At 38.2% G+C, this 22,578-nt stretch overlaps 2 protein-coding genes across 14 annotated transcripts in view; one reads left to right on the top strand and one right to left on the bottom strand.

Moving 5' to 3' along the window:
- ART3 (ADP-ribosyltransferase 3 (inactive)) overlaps positions 1-22,578 on the top strand; it is a 139,001-nt gene that overhangs the window by 18,007 nt on the left and 98,416 nt on the right. For 2 of the 13 annotated variants that reach the window (XM_020894649.2, XM_020894650.2), the window contains exon 1: positions 2,099-2,233. The exons of 9 other annotated variants lie outside the window; for them this stretch is intronic. The gene's annotated coding sequence lies outside the window, so the exon portion shown is untranslated. Of the gene's footprint in view, positions 1-2,098; positions 2,234-19,702; positions 19,796-22,578 lie in introns of those variants that run through there. 2 more of the 13 variants (XM_020894651.2, XM_070458291.1) reach the window with 2 other exon arrangements.
- Positions 17,235-19,599, bottom strand: CXCL10 (C-X-C motif chemokine ligand 10). Its single transcript, XM_020894655.2, has 4 exons — positions 19,472-19,599; positions 18,836-18,962; positions 18,522-18,611; positions 17,235-18,078 (listed from the first exon to the last, which is right to left on the bottom strand). Exons 1-4 carry the CDS (start codon positions 19,524-19,526, stop codon positions 18,042-18,044), a joined length of 309 nt encoding a protein of 102 aa, XP_020750314.2. The 5' UTR covers positions 19,527-19,599; the 3' UTR covers positions 17,235-18,041.

The raw sequence follows: 22,578 nt of genomic DNA, 5'->3' as shown, positions 1-22,578 counted from the left end.
CATACTTTATTTCTTTCCATTTCACATAAATGGGTAGTTTATAATAAGAGATGTGAAACCATCAACATTAGCAGCCTTCAGCACACACAGTGGCTCACCTGGATGAAGGATAATTTATATAATGAGTATAATAAAATTATACAAAAAGGGTTGGAAATGTTTCCAGATGGAAAACATGAAAGTCAAGATAAGTAAAACACTCTTCAAATTTTCTTGCTATTTGTAGAATATCTTTATGTATAATATATGGCCATATTTATTTTTTCTAATATTGCCTACCCAACAATCTTAAACTATCAAAATACATTTTAATGTATTAACTCAGGGACTAGGTAATTTTCTACTTTGGTAAGTTCATTTTGTTTTTATACGATTGCTGCTACAGACTATTATTATTTTTTAATGGTTAGATTAGTTAGAATAATGGATCATTTGAAAATAGACAGTTGGTACTACATTGAACTTAAAAACCTCTGTGTATCAAAGAAAAGAATCAACAGGGTGAAAAGGCAACCTATGGAATGGGAGCAAACAATTGCAAATCATATACCTGATAAGGAGTTTATAAAGAAGATACACAAATAGCCAATTAATACATGTATAAAGTTCAACATTACTAATTGAAAGATAAAGTGCTAGTTGCTCACTCCTGTCCAACTTCATTGTGACTCCACGGACTGTAGCCCGCCAGACTCCTCTGTCCATGGAATTCTCCAGGCGACAATACTGGAGTGGGTAGCCATTACCTTCTTGGGGGGGTTCTTCCTCACTCAGGGATCAAAACCTGGGTCTCCTGAATTTCAGGCAGATTCTTTTATCATGTCACGAGTCATTGTTAATATATAGGAATTTTTAGCACCCCAAGAACCAATTATTGTCCCCCTGAGGGCAACACTTCCTCCCCCACATTGAAAATGCATGCTGTAGAGTGTGAGGGGAACAGATATCAGCATTTTCTGTTACATGATGCACATTTTTGAGCTGGTTTCTAGACGGATTATTGTGCTTAAATACAATATTAAGAATTCTTTTCGAAGAAAACTTGTGGTGAACTTTGACACAGCTTACTCATTTGGTTTTGCTTAATTTTGGTAATAACTGTGACATGGGTAGGGTGGAGCTGGGTTGTGGTCCCAGCTTTGCTACTTGAAGTATGTGTGACAAAGTTTGTGAGCTTCACTTCCCTCAGTTGAGAAAACTGTTACTGATCTCACAGGCTGGTGAAATGAATGGCAACAAGGAATTTCAACTGCAAAATATCACAGAGCTAGTGGCCATTTCTTTCTAGCAAGGAAAGTTAGGTGGAAACTTCTTAGAATAAAGATCAAGGCCCAGGTGGTCTGCCCATGCCCAGGTCTCTTCTTGCATCACTCTCTACTCCAACTCTCCTTTTCTTCCCTCATTTCCTGAGGCGCAATGCTCCTTTCCTATCACACGGTTTTTACTCATGCTGTTCCCTGCCTGGGACGTGAACAGATGCCTGGCATCTACCTCCCTACCCTGCTGCTTACCCACCTTAGATTCTCAGGTTGGCATTTCCCCCGGGGAGACTTCCCTTATCCCCAGACTTGGTCGGGTCCCCTACCATGCCATTTCATGGCACTACGTGCTTCTTCTCATTCAAATGCCATGCGAGGTAATGTTATTAATACGTTATCAGCCATCCTATGGTTAACATCTCCCTTCCCACGTGGCGCTAGTGGTAAAGAACCAGCCTGCCAATGCGGGAGACTAAAAGACGCGAGTTCAAACCCTGGGTCAGGAAGATCCCCTGGAGGAGGGCATGGTAAAACCCACTCCAGTATTCTTGACTGGAGACTCCTATGGACAGATGAGCCTGGTGGACTCCAGTCCATAGCGTCGCAAAGAGTCAGACACCACTGAAGCGACTTAACACACACCACCACTAGAACAAGGAAGGCTTGCGAGGGCCCACACCTGCGTGCAGTGTGGAGCACAGTGCCCGTAGGCAGCCAGTTAACCAGCGCGCAGCTACGAAGGAACCAGAGAGCAAACCGAGGCTCCGGCCCTGGCTCCATACTGCGCCTGCCTGCGCGGTGCAGCCGGGCTCTAGCAGCGTGAGCGCACTGCGCATGCCCAGCCAGTCCGCTTCCAGAACCTTCAGTGGGGAAGCTGCAGTCACAGCCGGAGCGTCTTGCGCCGCTTGTGGCCGTGTTGGGTGTTTCTGCTGCTTCCGCTGCTCCCGCCGAGAGGCACGTCGTCGAGGGGAAAGGTAGTGGTTGTACGCCTCGGTTGTCTGCCTTGACCCCCCTCGTGTATCATCCCTTTTCCAACCCGAGGTGCCCACGCTTCCCCGGCTGACGCCGGGAGTGGGGTCCGGTTAGTAGCTTCGGCGCGTGGCTTCGGCTGAGGCCGCAGGGAACGTTGGCCTCGGAGGGGCCTGGTCACGGGGCGGAAGCCTAGGAGGGTCGTTCGGCCTTGGGCCTTGGTGACTGGGGCAGAAGACTTCTGAATAAGAGGAGGGGGCGTTGGGGTCAGTGAGGAGTCACTCGAGGCCGCCCCGTCATATTTTTTTTTTTTTTAATCCGGAGGTGGTGAACTTTCTCCGGGGCTTTACCATGTTTGGCCTGAGGGCTGGACTCGCCGCCCTCAGAGTATGCCCGTACCTCCCTTGTTTCCCAGGCCTCCTGTGGGAAATTGTCCTGAAAATTTGGAAAGAAAACATGTTTCTGACTGAAAAACCCCAGCGAAGCGGCGTTTATGGCTCGATGGGGTATTTAGGAGAAACAGAAACCCAGAAGAGGACCTTGCTGGCAGTTCTCACAGCCTTGGGAAGGGAGCCAAGGATTTTCAAAGCCTTCGAAACCGATAGATAATTCCCAGTTTCCCTTTGGATAGAGTTTTAACCTCCTTTGAGTCGGAAAAAACCTCCAGTTCCTGTCCCAGGGGGAACCAAGTGCTGTATCACCCTCCCTAGCAGAGCAGGATTTTGTCTTCACATGTGAGACCGCCTCCTGCTTCCGTCTGTTTGGTTATGGGGTCACTGCGGTCTGTTTAATTATATGCCCAGCGTGACCGTCCGGAGTGAAAATCTGAGTCTTCCCTTTTGCTTTGAAAGGAGAAGCAAGTTTCTCTCATAGTGAAACTCCCCAGGCCTTTTTGAATTTTTCTCAGTGTGGACTTCCCCTCCTTTCTGCAGCTTTTAGATTAAAGGATGCTTACTTGAAAAGAGTTTATTTCTTGAAAGTCTCTGCAGCCCCTACTTAGCATTCTGATTTTTCCTTCTTTCCTCCCTATGCAGGGAGTCATTCCTTCTAAAATATTGTAGTATGCCTGCAAGCACATCATAGTCGCTGGGGCTGGGGTGGGATTCAAGTCCTGTCTGCATTCTCAGGTTAACAGAAAGGAACACGTACTTCCTTTACCTCTTAATATCTGGCCTCCTGGTTTATACGTTTTATCTAAAGTTTACAGACTGGATTAAATATGAGAATAAACTGTCCTGAGATGGAATGTAAGTGCATCATTTAAAGGACAGCTGCAGATGAATGCTGGCAGTAACGTAACATTTTTGCTCTATGACTTTTGGCAAGTAAGCTTATAGTCTGCTAAAACATAACCACAGTGGTTGAAGCTGCTGCCTGAGTTGAAAAAAAGTTATCCTGAAAAGGAAGAAAATATTTTTGTTTAAAATAACCATATTTCTTTAAAGTGATTTACATTAAGATTGCTTATCTAAGTAACTTCAGAAGAGAAAAACAATCCGTGTTCTTGGAAACCCTTCGTTTGCTGTTCATCGTTTATTTTATCAAGCTTTTATTATGATTATTCTAGGACACAAATATGAACAATAATCTCTGCCCTCAAAGAACTCAGTTTAGTGAAAGAAAGCAGCATGTAAACTAGCAATTACTGTAGAAGTGGTATGATAAAGGATTGTACACAAGTTATTGGAAGTGCAGAGAAGGTCACAACTTTGGCTCATGGCTTCACATCACAACTGTTTAAATTAGGTCTGGAAGAGAGCTTTGGTTGGAATTAGGTACTCAGAGAAGGTGGGAGGCATGAAAAAGTATGCTAAGTTTTAGAAACTGGAAAAACTTCCAAGAACTTTGATAAGGGTGAAGGGTAGAGTGCTAACAGGGGAGTGATGAGCAGTGAGTCTAGAAATGTAGCAGGATCCAGAGGATGAAGGCCCTTGTAAATCCTTGTGGTGAGGATGAGTTGAAGGATTTTACCCAGGGAAGTGACATGAGAACATTCACAAACACATGCACATACACCTATGTCTACATCTGACTCTTGTCACTAAACAATATCATTTATTTTACGTAAGTATTTCCCAGTATCTATGTAGTTTATATGCTTTAAAATGCTTCCTTATTTGTTGTCTGTTTATTCTCCGTGCTGGACTGAGCTGTTTCTATTGTTTTTGTATTCAGTTCAGTCACGTCCAACTCTTTGCGACCTCATGGACTGCAGCACGCCAGGCTTCCCTGTTGATCACCAACTCCTGGAGCTTGCTCAGACTCATGTCCATTGAGTTGGTGATGCCATCCAACCATCTCATTCTCTGTCATCCCCTTCTCCTCCTGCCTTCAGTCTTTCCCAGCATTAGGTTCTTTTCCAGTGAGTTAGTTCTTTGCATAAGGTGGCCAAACTATTGGAATTTCAGCATCAGTCCTTCCAATGAATATCCAGGACTGAGTTCCTTTGGGGTTGACTGGTTTGATCTCCTTGCTGTCCAGGGAACTCTCAAGAGTCTTCTCCAACACCACAGTTCAAAGGCATCAATTCTTCAGCACTCAGCTTTCTTTATGGTCCAACTCTCACATCCATACATGGCTAGTGGAAAGACCATAGCTTTGACTGTATAGACCTTTGTCGGCAAAGTAATGTCTCTGCTTTTTAATATGCTGTCTAGGTTGGTTATAGCTTTTCTTCCAAGGAGCAAGTGTCTTTTAATTTCATGGCTGCAGTCACCATCTGCAGTGATTTTGGAGCCCAGGAAAATAAAGTCTGTCACTCTTTCCATTGTTTCCCCGTCTATTTGCCATAAAGTGATGGGACCGGATGCCATGATCTTAGTTTTCTGAGTGTTGAGTTTTAAGCCAGCTTTTTCACTCTTCTTTCACCTTCAGCAAGAGGCTGTTCAATTCCTCTTTGCTTTCTGCCATAAGGGTGGTGTCATCTGCATATCTGAGGTTATTGATATTTCTCTCGGCAATCTTGATTCCAGCTTGTGCTTCATCCAACCCAACATTTTGCATGATACACTCTGCATGTAAGTTAAATAAGCAGGGTGACAATATACAGCCTTGACATACTTCTTTCCCAATTTGGAACCAGTGTTATGCCATGTCCGGTTCTGACTGTTGTTTGTTGACCTGCATACAGATTTCTCAGGAGGCAGGTAAAGTGGTCTGGTAGTCCCATCTCTTGAAGAATTTTCCAGTTTGTTGTGATCCACACAGTCAAAGACTCTAGCGTAGTCAGTGAAGTAGAAGAAGATATAGTAGGAGTACTCTTATTTTTTTCAGAGATTTTACTTTCTTGGGATATTTTTCCTTCTTTAGAAGCTTAGACACAAAGATTAAAAACATTTTTATATCTTTTGAAACAATTTGACAGTAAGACTGGACTGATTTTGTAATACCTTCATCAGTGTGTAGATGTACCAGTTTCCCAATTCCCTTGTCATTTTCCTTTTACTTTTGTTAATGTATGAAACAGAGCTTATTTCCGTTTTGTTTTGTTTTTTTTAACTTACTGACGTTTTAGTTTGTATTGGCTTAATCTCTGCATCATCTACCTTGTGAGGAACACTTGTCAAGTGGAGTCAGGATATTGACATTATAAGTATATGTCATTTCTTTACAGACATTGAATAGGAAGATCTAATCCATTTTCAGTTAAAATACTTGCTTTTTATATTTTGTTGCCTTCATTTCTTGCATAATTTTTTCAAAGTATGTCATGTTATATGAGCTGAATTGTGTCCCGCAAACTTCATATGTTGAAGTTCTAACTGCCAATACCTCAGAATGTGACTTTATTTAGAGATAGGATCTTTAAAGAGATAATTAATTTAAAATGGGATCATTAGGATGGTTCCTAAACCATTATGATTGGTGTCCTTATTAGAAGAGATTAGGATGCAGAGAGGTACAGAGAAGACCACGTGAAGATGCAGGGAGGAGATGGCTATCAGCAAGCCATGGAGAGAGATTTCAGAAGAAACCAACCCTGCTGACTCCTTGGGCTTGGACTTCCAGTATCCAGAATTGTGAGAAAATAAATTTCTGTTGCTTAAGCTGTTCAGTGTGTGATCTTTTGTTAGGACAGCTCTGGCTGCATAATACAACATATATACTGGAGGAACATGTATACATATAGAAGAGTGTACCAGTATGGCTCAGTGAATTTTAACCAAGCGTCAGTGGCATGACAGTACCCTTCCCCACTTTCCCAAAGGTAACTTGTATCTTAGATGAGTTTTGTCTATTTTTGAACTATATAAATGTCTTTATACAATATGTTTTATTTAGTGTCTTATTTCTTTCTCTAAGGATTATATTTTTGAGATTCATCCATGTTATGTGTGGAGGAGTTGTTTGTTCATTTTAATTTTTCTTATAATATTCTGTTGTATGACTTACAGTGGTGTATACATCCAGTTGATGGACATTTTGATTGTTTCCCATTTGGTGTTATGAGTGTTCTTGTGTGCATCTTTTGGTCCACACGTATATGCATTTCTCTTGAGTGTATCATTGAGAGTGGAATTGCTGGTTCGTAGAGTGTGTATAGATTCAATTTAAGAAGTTATACCAATTTATGCTTCCACTGTTAGTGAGTGAATGAGAGTTTCATTGACCCTCCATCCTCATATATATTTCATTTCATCAGGCTCAGTGTTTTCTTCTTAGTTTTTTTGCTTTTAATGATTTAGAGGATTTTCATTATTATAATACTTTTATTTCTATAAAATAGAGATTGTCCATAATTAATTATTTCAAACTATGAATTATTGCCTGAAATAAAGTGTGAATTTAAGTTACTTATCTCTAAATTAATACCTAACTTTCCACTGAAGTTTGTTAGTGATTTTTCTCTTGCGAGCAGCAACTGGGGCTAGAGTCATAAGAAGGCTTTACTGGACTGGATGTCCAAAATGGCATCGCAGGTCTTATCCATGTAACTTCTTTCTTCAGCAATATAGTCCCAGCTGTTAAATGGCTCCTGAAGACTCCTCCATGTGGCTTGCCTCTCCAGCAATATAGTTTAGGTGGTGGTGACTCCACTTTCTTCCTCCTCTTTGTTCTTCACTATGTAATTACTTTTGCTAGTGCTCTCTATTTTTTCATAGTTTCAGCTTATTGTCTAGTGTCCTTTCTCTTTAGTCTGAAGGACTCCTTTAGCATTTCTTGTAAGGCAAGTCTAATGGCAGTGAACTCCCTTAGTTTCTGTTATCTGGAAATGCTTTTGTTTCTCCTTCATTCTTAAAAGATAGTTTTGCCAGATTTAGAATTTTTGATTGACAGAATATTTTTTCTTTCAGAATTTAAAATATGTCACCTCTCAGCCTTCTCGTCTCCATGGCTTTTGATGAGAAATTGACTATTAATCTTATTAATGATCCTTTGTATATGATGAATCACTTCTCTCTCAGTGCTTTCAAGATTCTCTGTCTCTCGTTGGTGAGGATTTGATTATTATCTCTCTCTTTCAGTTTATCCTGCTTGAAGTTCACTGAACTTCTTGGGTGTAGACTCGTGTGTTCCGCTAGACTTGGGAAATTTTTGGTCATTATTTCTGTGAATATTCTTTCTATCCCTTTCTCTTTTCTCCTTCTGGGGCTTGCATTATATTACTTTATTTTATGGTATTCCATAGGTCCCTTAGGCTCTGTTCACTTTTTTCCATTCTTTTTTTTTTTTCCTTGCTCCTCAGATGCAGTAATTTCAATTGACTTATTTTCAAATTTGCTGATTCTTTCTTCTGTTGGCTCAAAATACTGGTAAACCCCTCTAGTGAATTTTTCATTTCAGTTTTTTACTTTTCAGCTACAGAATTTGTATTTGGCTCCTTTCTGTCATTTCTGTCTTTATTGATACACTCGTTTTCTTCACACAGCATTTTTCCCAGTTTCCTTTTGTTCTTTGTACATGATTTCCTTTAGCTCTTTGAGCATATTTTAAGATGGTTGATTTAACATCTTTGTCTAGTAAGTCCCATGAATGTCTGGGTTTCGTCAGCTCTTCCTTTCTGAAAGGGCTGTACTTTTGTGTTTCTTTGTATGCCTTTCTTGTTGTTGAAAACTAGACATTCTGAGTATAGTAGGAACTCTGGAAATCTAATTCTCTCACTTGATGACTGAAACCATCCATTTGTTTCTTTACCAAGTATTTTTGCAAAGTGGATATTCTTTGTTATGTGTGGTCACTGAAATTTGTTTACTTGTGTTGTGGTCAACCAGTGACCTGACATGGCTTTATAAATGTAGGTCAGGACAAGTAGAATGACACACAAAGTCTGCTCATGTATGTTAGGGTAAATTTTATTCAAAACGAATTTCAGGAAGTTACCTTAGAGATCTGAATTAAAGTTGAATTCCAGATATTACTTTTGGATTTCTTTTCTCAAAATGAGATTAGATTGTATCCTTTGCAGTATATACTAAATTTATATGGGAATAAGTGAATATTTTATCTCTTTTGCATGTCAGTGCCTATAACCTAAAATCATCCCTTTTGATTCCATCACTTGTTGGTACCTCAAGTCGGAATCTAAATGGTATAATTTTGAAAATGTTCTTGGTTTACATCTTGCAGAATCAAGAGGATCTGGAAGTCTTGAAATAGAGGAAGTAGCAGATGTGACAAAAGTTAGCTTTTGGGAACTAAGAGCACCTTTTGTTTTGTACTATAGTACCCAAAATTTCAAACTTGATTTTAAAATAAAACATATGCTTCTGTTGAAACAAAAAATGCCTGTTATGTTTGTAGCAAGCAAATGTTAATATATGGCATTTATACTAAGGCTTACTCTGAAAACTTTCTTATCCTATCTTCTGAGAATTCCTACAGCAAGCCAAGAGGATTGTATAAACTTAATTTTTTTGTAGTTTTTATTACAAAAATAATGTTACTGTTTTCCAAATTACAAAATTGGATGCTTCAAACTATATTTGCTACTCATTCCAAGATTCAGATATATTTCTCCCATTGTGACTATATCTTGCCTGTCTTTCTCCTCTGGTTTTTGTGGTATTTGTTAGTCAGGCTTTGTGGTTACTGATGTGTAATTTGTGAAAATTCATTTGTTACTTTAATTGTGAATTTTTTTATTGAAGTATAGTTACTTCACAATTTTGTGTTAGGTGAATTTTTGAGTGATTTAATTAGGTGTAATGCATCGTGTTATTACTCATAATTCTGTTTCTACCAAAATGTGTAATTCCAATTTAGTTAGGTTCTGTTTTTATGTTCTAAAACACAGATGAGATACTTCAGAAAATGATGGTCTTTGACTTGGGATTTTATTTTCCATCTCAATCCATTCTTTTCCTGCAAGCTAAGTAATTGTTTTACTTAGTCCCAAAGTATGGTGAGCTATTTTCAGAGGTCCTTGTGTGTATATGAATGGTGTCTGTCTACAGTGCTAATGCTGTGATTCTTGCTTCTTGGCCAGCTAAACTTCAGCAAGCCCCTCAATAAGAATTTCACTTAGAATTCCGTTTTCTTTGTCAAATCTTCCCTGAGTACACCAGAGCCCTAGTTCGTCTTTCCTTTTCCTCAGTAGCTCTTAAACTTAGTTTAGAATTTATTATGTTGACTGTATTATCCTGCGCCCATTAGTATTCCTTCTGCGTGATAATGCGTATCAGCTAGAGTGAGACAGTGTAGATCCACATGCATTGCATTTTTTTGTACCTGTTAGTCATCAAGAGGTATAATTGATCTGCATGATCTAAATTCAATAACGTATGTACTTACTATAATTCCTTATGACTGTAATCAGATTTTTTAAAATGAATCGTTAAGGTAATTAAACAAGGAAACCATTCGATTGAGGTGGATTTAGTGCCTTGGTAGCCTACACAAGCAAACTAAAACCAGAGTCAGTGCACCTGAATCTGAAAAAATGAAAACCAATCAACTAGGCTTTCCCAAGTAAGGCAGCTATTTAAGCTGTAGTCAGTCGAATAATTTCCTTCCTTTGCTTCTGCATCTTCTCGATAAAACCTCAGCCCTAGCTCCTGTCAGTGGAGTGTTTCTAACCAGCTTTGGTTTGGCGCTGCTTGATTTGAATTAATGTTTCCTCAAATAAACTTTTGAAAAATATCAATGTGTGTGCCTCAGTTTCCCTTTTAACAAGACTTTCTTTGCTCATTGTACAGAAGCTTCCCAGACGCCTTCCAGGTACCGCTATTAAGGTGGATCTGGCTAGGCTTCCCAGGTGGCTGAGTGGTAAAGAATCCACCTGTCATTGCAGGAGATGTGGGTTTGATCCCTTAGTCAGGAAGATCCCCTGAAGAAGGAAATGGCAACCCACTCCAGTATTCTTGCCTGGCAACCCACTCCAGAATTCCATGGAAAGAGGAGCCTGACAGGCTACTGTCCAGGGAGTCACTAATGAGTCTGACATGACTTAGCGACTAAACAAAAACCAAGCTAGACTACATGTTGTTCTGCCTCTCTTTATGGTTGACTTTGTTACTGTGTGGGCTTTTCTTAATAAAACAAAATTAACAAGATGGGAAGTCCAGTTACCTGCACAATTTAGAATGGCACATTCATGATTTAGTCTCAATTTTACCCTTATTCCGTTAAGTCAAAATATGACTTTGATCTCTTTATATCTCATGTGGTTATAAGGATATAAGCATTCTTTTATCTTGAGGAAAATTAATTTGTATCCCTGTAGTGTTTTAGTGATACTTACATGTTCCTTTGAATTTAACACAGGGTATTTCTTCTAACTGTATCTAAAATGTTTATCACTTCCAACAGAATAAATTTCTTTTTTTGATCAGCGTTACTCACAATACCAGTTACCTAAACATTAGTGTTTCCTACCTTTGATTGCTGGTGATATTTGGTTTATATATGTGCTTTTTTCCCACTGGAGTATAAAAAATTTAAGGTCAGATACCATGTTGTCTTTGTTTGCCTCATTGGATCTTGAAGATAGTAGGTGCACAATTAATATGTACTAAGTTGAATTTGAGTTGAGAATATGCCAGGAATCACTTTAGTCTCATATAGTAATCTAAAGGATGTCTTTAATTTCTGACAGAGCAAGTTTGTGCCCTCAGTGGTTCTAGAAGTTTTAAAAAGAGGTGGTATTATGGTTAATAAAATAGTTGAGATAGTCTTGAAATTCTAGAAATACCTTGGAAATAATGACTATTAATATCTCCTTTAGGGCCAGATCTTTAAGTCAGCTCAGGTTTCTAAATCCCCAGACTAGCCAAATATGTCCAGAGTCATTTGCATGTAAGATTACCCAGATTGAAGTGTGTATATTGATGTCCCTGTGGCCTGAAGTGAATTTTCTGCAAACTGAAATGGTCTGTTCAAGGTCTCAAAAGAATTAGTACAGAGTCATGGTTTTTAGCCATTTGGAGGTTGTTGAGCTCTCTGACAGTCTGGTAAAGGCTACCTATATGTGTGCATTTGTATGTTTTGCTTATAATTTTAGGAGATCGTTGAGCCTTGATGGAGTTGGACAGACACTCTAACTCGCCTTAAGATGAGATTGATGTTAAACTTTTTTCAATTTCTCCTTTTGTCCTCTTTTCCTATTCTGTAGTAACTAAAAGTAAGGGAGTTTCTCTCTTGCATCTGAGCCTAGGAAATGAGATGGCCATATTCTGGCTCTAATTCAATTTGAATGAACTGGGAAAATGTTGCATAATATGTAAACAATATGCTTGTCTCTATCACAAGTGAGAATAAGACAAGTTACTTTTGATTTTGAAATAAGTGTCTCTCAGAATGAAACCCTGTGAGGAGCATGGATTTCCCCTACTCTTAACAGCTTTTGGTGCTGTTACAGCATTAAATTTAGTTTTAAAGCACATTTGTTTTTGAAAGTCATGGAAGCTCCTGCTTAAAACCTAACCTTGATTTCCAGTAGGGGCCTCTCATAGTTTAGTAAACAGTTTGCCAGTACACATAGTGGATATTGTAATGGGAGAAGGTTGTCATGCCTTCTGTGCCTGTGATGATTTAACAAAACTAATAAGCTTCTCTTTATTTCCAAGTTTACTTTTCTTAAGGTTTAAGAGTGTCCCGCCCAAGGATACTCCTCTATTTGGGGCTTCCCAGGTGGCGCTAGTGGTAAAGAATCTGCCTGCAGTGCAGGAGACCTGGGTTTGATCTGTGGGTTGGGAAGATCCCCTGGAGGAGGGCATGGCAACCCACTCCAGTGTTGTTGTGGAATACTTGTGGAATGCTGTAGAAGTGATGGGAATATGTTTGCTGTATTTGAGAAGTAATAGGAGGCTGGTATGGCTAAAGTAGAAAGGTAGAGGTGGGAAGTGGTAGGAATGAGGTAGGAGAGTTATGCAGAGCCTTACAGACTATGATGAATTTTGGATTTCATGTCAAGTGTGGTGGAATGATATTGGAAGGATGAAACCAGGGGGAAAATATAATTATGTTTTATAAATATTGGAATGACTTGTATAGTGAATAACCTGTAGCAGGCAAGAGGTTAAGCAAAGAGACTGATAACAAATACATTTGGATCACTATACATTATTATATGGTGATCCAAAATACATACACTAATAGGTCAGTGATTTTTAACACGAGGCATTAAGTTTTAGTCTATCATGGAGAAAGAAGTTCTGGTATCTGGATGACTCTGTTCTCAGTTTAGATCTTTTTTCAGAGATGATTAGTTTCATAAAGGTCCCTGAGAACATAAATCTTAGTCCTTTAAGACCGACACTTAAAATTCAGTGTCTTTGGAAATTGCTTAACTTTTTCCCTTCTATTATAATTAAGAAAAAAAACAGTAAAAATGTTCTTATAGGAAACTTGGAAAATAAAATTTAAAAAATCATATATAATCCTATCATGTTGTTCAGTCACTCAGTTGTGCCTGACTCTTTGTGACCCCATGGACTGCAGCACACCAGGCTTCCCTGTTCTTCACCATCTCCTGGAGCTTGCTCAAACTCATGTCCATCGGAGTCAGTGATGCCATCCAACCATCTCATCCTCTGTTGTCCCCTTCTCCTCCTGCTTTCAATCTTTCCCAGCATCAGGGTCTTTTCGAAGGAGTCAGTTCTTTGCATCAGGTGACTATGGTATTGGAGCTTCAACATCAGTCATTCCAGTGAATAGTCAGGACTGATTTCTTTTAGGATTGACTGGTTTGATCTTCTTACAGTTCATAGGACTCTCAAGAGTCTTCTCCAACACCACAGTTCAAAAGCATCAATTCTTCAGCGTTCAGTTTTCTTTATGGTCCAACTCTCACATTCATTATTACTGGAAAAACCGTAGCTTTGACGAGACAGACTTTTGTCAGCAAAGTAATGTAGAAATAGTATTTTAATTAGCTATTGATAGTTTTTTGTGTTAGCTACATTTATGGAGGATTTCTATTTCTCTTTTATTTGAGAAAACAGAGGCCCATACAAGCTTTAATTACTAACTAAATATTGTTTTCTTACTGCTTTATTGAGGTTCTCAGCCAGTCTCTGAATGGAGGGAGAACAGTGTTATTCAGTTATCAAGGTCTAGATATGGGACATGAATTAACCAAGTATGGTTTGACAAAGAAAATTGAGACAAAATTACAATTACTTTTCCCTTTCCCATTTCCCTTTCTTTATAGGAAGCCAGTGTTCTTAAATCAGGTTGCAACATATTGGGTGTTGTAGGCCATATATTCCCTCCCCCAGCCAAAAAAAGAGGTTCTCCTCCTGAGATTTACAACATGACTGTAATACAGTAGATACGTCCATTTTGTTCACTGTGTACATCAAATTTTACTTACATCAACTTTCTGCTTAGAAAAGACGTTCTTTTTCACCTCTTAACTTCCCTAAGAACAGAGACTTTTATTTTTTAAAATATCTTAGATTTCTCTTCCTGAACTAGATTTCTGCATGAGCCTTGTTTTCTGGCTTATAATTTTTAAAAATCTCATTAAATTTTTTTCTATTTGTGTAAGAGGCAAGTACATATTCCCTTCCAAATTTATATCCCTTGTGGCAATTAAGTAAAGCAGTCCCTTTTTCTGGACAAGGCGGTGTAGACTATATAGCATTTAAGAGCCAAGATGCCACTTTGCCCCTCTCTTCCTGTCATGGCGACCCTCAGCTGAGATGGAGGGAGACTGTTCTTGAGTTGGTGTAGAGGCCCTGCCCCCTGCATGGAGCTTGTTGTGAGCAAGAAATAAATCTTTATTGTGGTGCATCTTTAATATTTTGAGAGCTTTGTCGCTGCGACATAGTCTAGCAGTCTTGTACATTTTGTCATGTATGTTTTATAATATGTATATAGTTTATAAATATGTAATGATAATGGCATACTTAGAATAGAAAGAATTTTTCCTGATCTAATTCCTGTCTGTCTTCTCAAAATCATTTCTCACAATACCCGTTTAAACTTCCATTCTTCCAGACTGGATACACTAGGCTGTTTCACACCTGTGTTTTTGTACATGCTCTTTCCTTTACTGGAGTTCACTTTTATTTTTCTCCCTATCAGATATATACGTGCCTTTCAGATTGCCATCACTCTCCCGGGAAAGGCTTCCCTGATTTTCTCTATTTTCTTTGTGCATTTGGAGTTTTTTCAGTTCATATTTATTTACGTTTGTTTCTGTCATTAATAGTAAATTATAAACTCACAGTGTGGTAATTTCCTTTAACCTGGGTGTATAATAGGGATAAATGTTTGTTAAATGAAGGCCCTGCCTTTGAACAGAGAACAGTTTAAAGCTCTCTTGAAAAGTAGCTGGCAGTTGGTTAAGAATAAAATAGGTGATCTTTTGTATAAATTCATGGGGTCAGGAAGAAGGAGCAAATGAGAGGGCAGGAAGGAGAAATTCTGCCACTTCAGTTTTGCTGTGATCCCCTTAAGGTTTCACGGTAAGGGCCCTAAGATGTGGCGTCAGTGTTCGTGCTTTCTCTCTCTGCGTTAGGTTTTCATCTGTCTTTTCAGTTTCCTCCATTGGGGTACAGTTGACATACTGAACTGATACTATTAGTTTCAGGTTTAGGACCTAATGGTTCAGTATTTGTATGTATTGTGAAATGATCATCATGTCATCACAATAAGTCTAGTTAGCATCTGTCACATGGTTAGTTTTTTTTCCTTGTGATGAGAATTTTTACAATTTATTCTCTTGCATAACTTTCACATATGTAATACGGCATTATTAACTACAGTCATTATGCTGTACATCACATCCCCAGTGATAGCGCTCTTATTCTGTCATTTTTGCTATGTGAAGTTGCTTGATGTTTGTGAAGACATCTCAGAGTTGGTAATATTCTGAAGTTGTTTCTTTGCTAGTTTGTTTTGCCTTTTTAAGTGTAAAATAGAGCATGTGTTTAAAAATTAAAATGTGTAGGTACAGATTAAAGAACAAATTCTCCTGTACCCATTATTTAGGTGAAAACATAGAACTTTACTATTGTGCAGAAGCCCCTTATGTGCTATTCCCTGGTTTCATTTCCTTCTCACCTCCTGAAATAATCACCATCCTGAACTTTATGAAGATTGTTCCTTTGTTTTTGTTTTCATCGTATATGAATCTCAGCTGACTCTTGCGCAACATAGGAATTGGGGCACAGACCCTCCCTCCACCTAGTCAAAAATCTATGTGTAACTTTATAGTTGACTCTTCATATCTGTTGGGGAAGGAAATGGCAGCTCACTCCTGTATTCTTTCCTGGAGAATCCCATGGACAGAGCAGCCTGGCATGGGGTTGCAAGAGTCAGACACAACTTAGCAACTAAACCACCACCACCACCACCTCCGTATATGTGGTTCCACATCTGGGGATTTAACCAACTGCAAATCATGTAGTACTATAGTACGCATTGAAAAAATTTTTGATGTAAGTGGATCCACATAGTTCAAACCTGTGTGTTCAAGAGTCTTTGTCAGTGTTTACTTTCCCTATTCTAAAACTTTATATAGTAAATGGAACCATGCTGCATACACTTTTCTGTGGCAAGCTAATCTTTTGTGCAAGATTGTTTTTGAAATTCATCCATGTTGATACTTTATTTATTTTATTTATTTATTAGTACTTTATTTATTTTCACACTGTATAATATTCCGTTGAATTAAAATACTCTATTTACTTATCCATTCTATTTATGAACATGTGGCTTTATATACAGAGTTTTACTATTGTAAACAGTGTTACTGTAACATTCTCTCTGTATATCCTATATAAGAATTTATCTGTGGTGTCTACAAAGTACTTGAATTGCTAGAGCATAGAGTGTGCACATGTTAAATTGTATGAAATAATACCAAGCTGGTTTTCAGGGTAGTCATAGCTGTTTTCTCTTTCATCAAAAGTGGAGGTGTCTCATTACTCTAGATACCTTCCTGATACTTGACATTATCCAACATAATGTTTTTGTCTAATCTGGTGGCATGAAATGGTATACCATAATGATTTGAATGTATGTGTCCCTGATTACTAATGAAATTGAGCATCTTTTCATATATTAAGGGGTTATGCTTGTTTCCTTTCTGGAATTCCTGTTCATTTGTTTCCTGTTTTTCAGCTAGTTGTCTATACTTTCCTTTTAAGAAAGTAGTAATTTGCCAACTAAATGCTTTGCAGATACCTTCTTAGTGACTGATTGGATATGGGAGGTGAAGGAGAAGGAGTGTAGAAGTACTCAGAAAATTCTGATTTTGGGAGCTGAATGGATGCTGCTGCTGTTCATCTAGGTTGTAAAATAGAGGAGGAGAAATAGATCTGGGTGCAGGGGGAAGAGGAATTAATTTAAGATATTTTGGAGTTGTTATCAGGTTGCAAATGTCTCATAGAAAGTTGACTCTTAAGGATCTGAAGCTCAGGCCAAGCTCTGCTTTGCCACATAAGCCCTGGAAGAATCCTGTATGATGGGCCTTTAGAGACTATAGTTGGAAGGAATGTGGTAATCCTCAAACTAATTTGCCCTCCACCCACCCTTGCTTCTTTGGCTGTGGATTCTCCAGCGTATGCTTTTTATGAAATAAATGTCCCAGTCAAATGATCCAGCAGACACTTCATCTTAGCTATAATTATTTATTATGTTTTTGGCCTCTAAACAATTAAATAATCTTTCTTAATATTTCTAGGAGAGAACATTACTTTTATTTTGGAAAGCATTTAGCATATTTGTCTTACATAGCATGCAGAACATGTATAAAATTTATTCCATTGCAATAACTGCACAAATTAATAGTTGTATACAAGTTATTCCATGAACACTAAAAATCATATAAAAACATATATCTTTAAGAATACTGCTTTGTATAGTTTTTGACTAAATACTGCTATTTTCACCTACATTTCTAGATATTTCTGGCTGCTTCTGTATATTTGGAACTATGTACATAACACCTGAAAGAATATGGGCCCCTTGGAGGGATGGCCATGGAGTAAAATAGAAGCCCATGGAGTAAAGATCTTTCTTTAAAAAGCAGATTGTATTATTACTTTGAATATCTCTTAGTTATTTGAGATCCTAAGGTCTCTAATAAACCCAGAGCTGGAAAGATCCCTTAATAACCTAGAAAGATTGAAAAGGGGAGGAAACTGTCAGTAGCAAGGCTTGGACTTAGCACATTGACTGAGAACGTAGCGCCTCAGTGTAGCTTACAGTTGTAGTGCCAGGGCAGGGTTACTACTGAACAGCTCAGGGTGATGAGCCCCCCTCTCCCCTGCAGGAGTAGCAGCAGCTGATTTGGTGACTGGCGTGGTCACCTTTTAGGAGAACTGAAGTCTGCGGACAATTAGGGCCTGACATATACTGTACATAGGGAAACAATTGTAGAGGTAGCTTCTCTCTGGCCCATCCGTATCAGTAGTGCAGTGATTATCCCTCTCTCTGTGTTCGAGGAGATCTTTCAGTCCTGTAAGAAGAGAAAGAGGGTGTAAGAGACTCTGAGTCCAGTCTTAATTCTGCTAGGAACATAGTTCATAGGTAATCCTAAGTCCTTAGATGAAGTGTGGTGAGCTTTCCTGCTCCTACACAATCATTGTGGGTTACAGAGGATGCTTTTTTTTTAAGGCCAGGAAAAGCTTATGGGAAATTTGGCATTTTTGCTTGCATTGTTATAGCTCTGCTTCAAGGTTGAAGTGGACTAATGACACTTCCAGACAGGTAATTAGGGTAACTTTTGATACCACAAAAGATGATACCTGAAGTATAGAAGCAGATGAAGGTAGTGGAAGTATGGTGGTAACACCGTTTTAAGCCAAGAATTCCACCGGAAAGCCCAATGCAAATATTTCTAACTTCGCAAGATCGACATTTCTTAAAAAGCTGTTCTTCTGAAAGCAATAGCAAACTTACCTTTGTTTGTTAATTGCTTTAAGTAAATTCTTGATGGTCTTTGATTCTGGATTCAGACATCTTTTCTCCCCATTCTTTTTCATTGTGGCTCTGTAGGAGTGAAAAAGAGTGAAATTATTTAAAACAATGTTGGGCCAATAAAACAGATGGAATATATAGTTTTAAAGTCAGGCATTTAGGTTTCACTTTAGATGTTTCTCTTTGCTCTATGGAAGTCTTAGGATCATCATAAACCCTTTACTGATTTTTGGAATCATCATCACATATTTAATGTTTGATTACAGCCAGGGAGATGATCATTAGGTTTTACTCACATAATCTCGACACGTGGGCAGGACTGACTTGCAGGAATCACTTCAAGTTTTTCTAAGGACCTTGGATTAACAGGTCCGTTACTGATGTTGATGCAGGTACAGCGTGTGTTCCTAGAGAGAGGTATGCCTGCAGGAAAAGAAACAGGTGTAGCAGAGGAATTAGCACAGTTTTCATTTTGGGCACTTAATGTGGGTTGGGTAGTACTTAGCAGAACCTCTGCCTCCATGTGTAATCACATGGTCAATCTGTGATCATACAGCTCTGTTTGATTTAATTAGTTGACTCCCTGAAAGAATGCAATTGTAACTCGTTGATTGTAAGATGCATTGAGCCCCAGTCATATAGTTAATTACACTTAACTAAGGAAATACCTGTCTCTTCCTCTTTCTCTTCCTTCCCTCATATTTTCTCTGTATATCCCTCTTTCTTTTCCACTCACACCTTCCTCCTCCTCTCTTTTATTCCACTTGCTTCTCTGATAATAAGCTCTGATCCGAAGCAATCTCTGTCCATTTACCCTTCATTTTTAGGCAGACTGTAAAACTTTTGCAAATACATTATTTCTGTACTTATAAAATCTATACCCTAGTCCTATTTCTGTTCTTATAAATTAAGTATCCCTTGATGTTCCTTACCTTGACTCAGAGTCAGAAGGATAAGGCAGAAAATAAGAAAACCACTTTTGTTCATGGTGCTGCAACTGAAGGTACTTCTGCCGTAGGCTCAGACTGCCTGAACAGTTGAGGAGTGTCTCAGAAAACATCGATCTCAGATGCAGTATTTATTTGCAAAGGCACTTTCCCTCTCTAACTCTGATTGGATGACATTACAGTTGACTCGGCAAAACCTGCAGTCAGTTGCTTGGGGAAGTCCCATGTTGCAGAATCGAAGATATTGTTTATATTTATTGTGGCTTCTGAGGTACGGAATTTCCCTCTCCCGCCTTTGTTTCAATAAGGGTGAGTTAGGTTTCACTTTCTAAAACATTAATGGTTTCTTGAAAAACGTAACTTTATTGCAAGTAGAATTACTTTTTAAAAAGGAACTTATATTCTTGCACTTCCTGCAAAATAAAAATGTCAACTTAAATCAGAGTCCTAAATACAGTTTTAAAATGAATAAGCCTTAATATTTGTTTCAAATCCATTTAAATTTGCATCAGTAAGGCATAAATAGGAAATCTTACATTTATCCACTTTTTACACTTTTTATGGGTTTACACTTTAATGGGTTTCAGCGATGTCATATATGTTCTCATTTTATTTCTATAGTAATCCTGTAAGAAGTTAGGAAATTATTTTATATGTGGAAGAGTAATTTTAAAGGTTAGATAATTGTATTAGGTTGTCATGCATTTATTTTAACTATGATGCTTTTCTCTCAACATTTTAAATTTTGGTAATGCTTTTAGAGGCTTGGCAATTTTAAAAAATTCCTCAGTAATAGCAATCTCCCCTCCTTTGAAGGTAAATTTAATTTTTGGAAACAATAATTTCACCAAGCACTGCAGTATTTGATCAAATATCAGAGTATTTGATCAAATAGTACCAAGTAATAGGTTTGGTCTTCTGGAGGTCAAAGACATGGAACTGGCAAGTTTCAAGGAATTCTAGAACTGCTCTGATTATTCATAACATCACTAAAATAAGTGAATAACCTCCAACATAATTATTTCTAGGTTAAACACTGTGCATTTGGATATCTCATTTCTTGTATGTTAGTAAACAAGTTTCATGTATTACAGTCCATCCCTGAATGAAAACATCATAGGATCCAGAATGGAGTAAGAAAAGGATTTGTAGCTATAGTAGGGTTATTGCAAAAAAAAAAAAAGCTTTTTGAGGAAATAAATTTAAAATAGGGGCATAAATAAAGACAGACCTTAGGAGAACAGAATGGAAACAGAGTGATTTAAGATGGGTACAGCTCTAAGAGAATGTCACATGCAAAGCAGAGGGAAAAATGTGGTAGCCTTAGAGCTGGTAGCATTGATAACTAAAATAAGCTCAATTTCAGCTGGGCAAATAGGGTCAAAACTTGGTTTCTTATTTTAGCATTCAGTAATGCTTGTCTGATTATTCACAGCAGACATTATCAGTAAGAAGTAGGTAATATGCTTTTATATAACACGTGTTAGAAATTCACCAGTATTCAAAGGACAAATAGTCTGGTTGTATTCTTGGCAAGTGATTGACAACAGGAGATACAAGATGAAATACTATTCTAAATGCAGGCATCCAGATGCAGGTGATACTTGGAACCTAGGAAAATATCTGGGGGCTCTTTTCATAGTCATCCTGGCTGCAGTAATGTAGGGATGGTCCAGGGAAAGGTAGGGCTTCCACACTAGGGTTAGACTAGTGTACCTGGCAGGTACTGGCCTAAAAGTTGGCATAGAGGCTAAAAACACATATTTGTAAACTGAACACATGTAAAACTTGGAACCTCATATGCAGGAACTCGGTCATCAGAACAGTGAGTGAGTTGTTGCTTCGGGATACAGAAATTTCTGGATTGTTGAATCTCGAGTTGGTCTATTCTTAGGACTGGGGTAGAGCTAAGCTTGCAAGTGGGTAAGTCAGTAGACTTAGCTGTGGGGAAACTGGAAAGTCAAAAGGAGAAGGAAGTGAGGCAGAGACTGATAGAACTGGAAAGACTTTTACCCAGCAAAAAGGCCTTCTTCTGATAAGGGAAAGGTGTGTGAGAGAGAGTGACATGGAGGAGCCCTCCCATGGCTGTTTGTGTAGAATAAAAATGGGACTGTGAGTGAAAATGCCAAACATTTTTGGGGAAATGTCTTCACGTTACAGATGGAAGAGGCACTGGACAGTTCATCATCAAACAGTGAAAAGATACATGGTGATAATTTTATTTTTGTTAGTATCTAATTTCACAAATAAGATGCTATCTATATAGCAAAGTAGGAGAGTTGAGATAGAGATGCCTGTTAGTGGCCTGTTATTAGTGAGAAAATATTTATTACCCATTTAATTGATTTTTAGTTAAATATTACGTAACATTAATTTATATGCCAGGCATTGTTTGAAGTGCTTTGTGATACTGACTTAATCATTAGTTCTGGGGTCCCTTTTCTGACAACTTTGTGGTGTTGTCTCTCCAGAGAGAACATTTTCCTTGATTTGGATTTCTGGTTTCTGTTCTCTCTGTCTTCATTAGCTGAAGACATCATTGAGGTTATTTTGGTGCCTCAATAATTAAACACCTAGGGTTTAAGATGGGTCTGTCTTACAGTGAGTCTCATACTGAAATGAAAAATGCTGTAGAGTATATGTATGTTAGACACATATATTTAGATAAACACATGTTAGCCAGTAAACAATCACATAGATACACATTTATTTACTTATAGTATTTTATATGGTAGTTTCCTTTCCTGAAACAGATCGTACTCTATTGGATTTGTGTTAGAATATGTTGAACATTGTATATCCTGGGATTTTTGTGACTGGGGGAAAAAGACACATTTCTTCCTAGTTCTGATATTTGCATTTTAATTCTGTTAAAATATGTAAATTTTATTTAAGAGCTCAGTTTTATTGCGGTTTTAAAAATACTACCGATAGATTTTATCATTCAGCATCTTGTCATTTATTCAGCTAGATAATTCCTCAGCTATATTCATGAGCCTGCTCAACTTTTTTTCATCAGAAATATAGACACCTCCCAAAGTTTTTTATATTCTTGTGTTTAACTGTTGTGACTTAATGAATCATTACAGATT

This window comes from Odocoileus virginianus, chromosome 29 (assembly GCF_023699985.2).
Source record: "Odocoileus virginianus isolate 20LAN1187 ecotype Illinois chromosome 29, Ovbor_1.2, whole genome shotgun sequence".
Classification (NCBI taxonomy): domain Eukaryota; kingdom Metazoa; phylum Chordata; class Mammalia; order Artiodactyla; family Cervidae; genus Odocoileus; species Odocoileus virginianus.
The sequence above is the reverse complement of the archived record's forward strand: the minus strand, read 5'-3'. Positions and strand labels throughout refer to the sequence as shown.

What these genes read in the sequence shown, in the direction of transcription:
- CXCL10 (XM_020894655.2), bottom strand. Translation starts at nt 19,526, where the DNA reads ATGAACAAAAGTGGTTTTCTTATTTTCTGCCTTATCCTTCTGACTCTG. An exon ending in CCTTCTGACTCTGAGTCAAG is followed by an intron (nt 18,963 to 19,471) that starts GTAAGGAACATC and finishes CTTTTCCTGCAG; the next exon opens with GCATACCTCTCTCTAGGAAC. An exon ending in AAAGCAATTAACAAACAAAG is followed by an intron (nt 18,079 to 18,521) that starts GTAAGTTTGCTA and finishes CTCTTCTTACAG; the next exon opens with GACTGAAAGATCTCCTCGAA.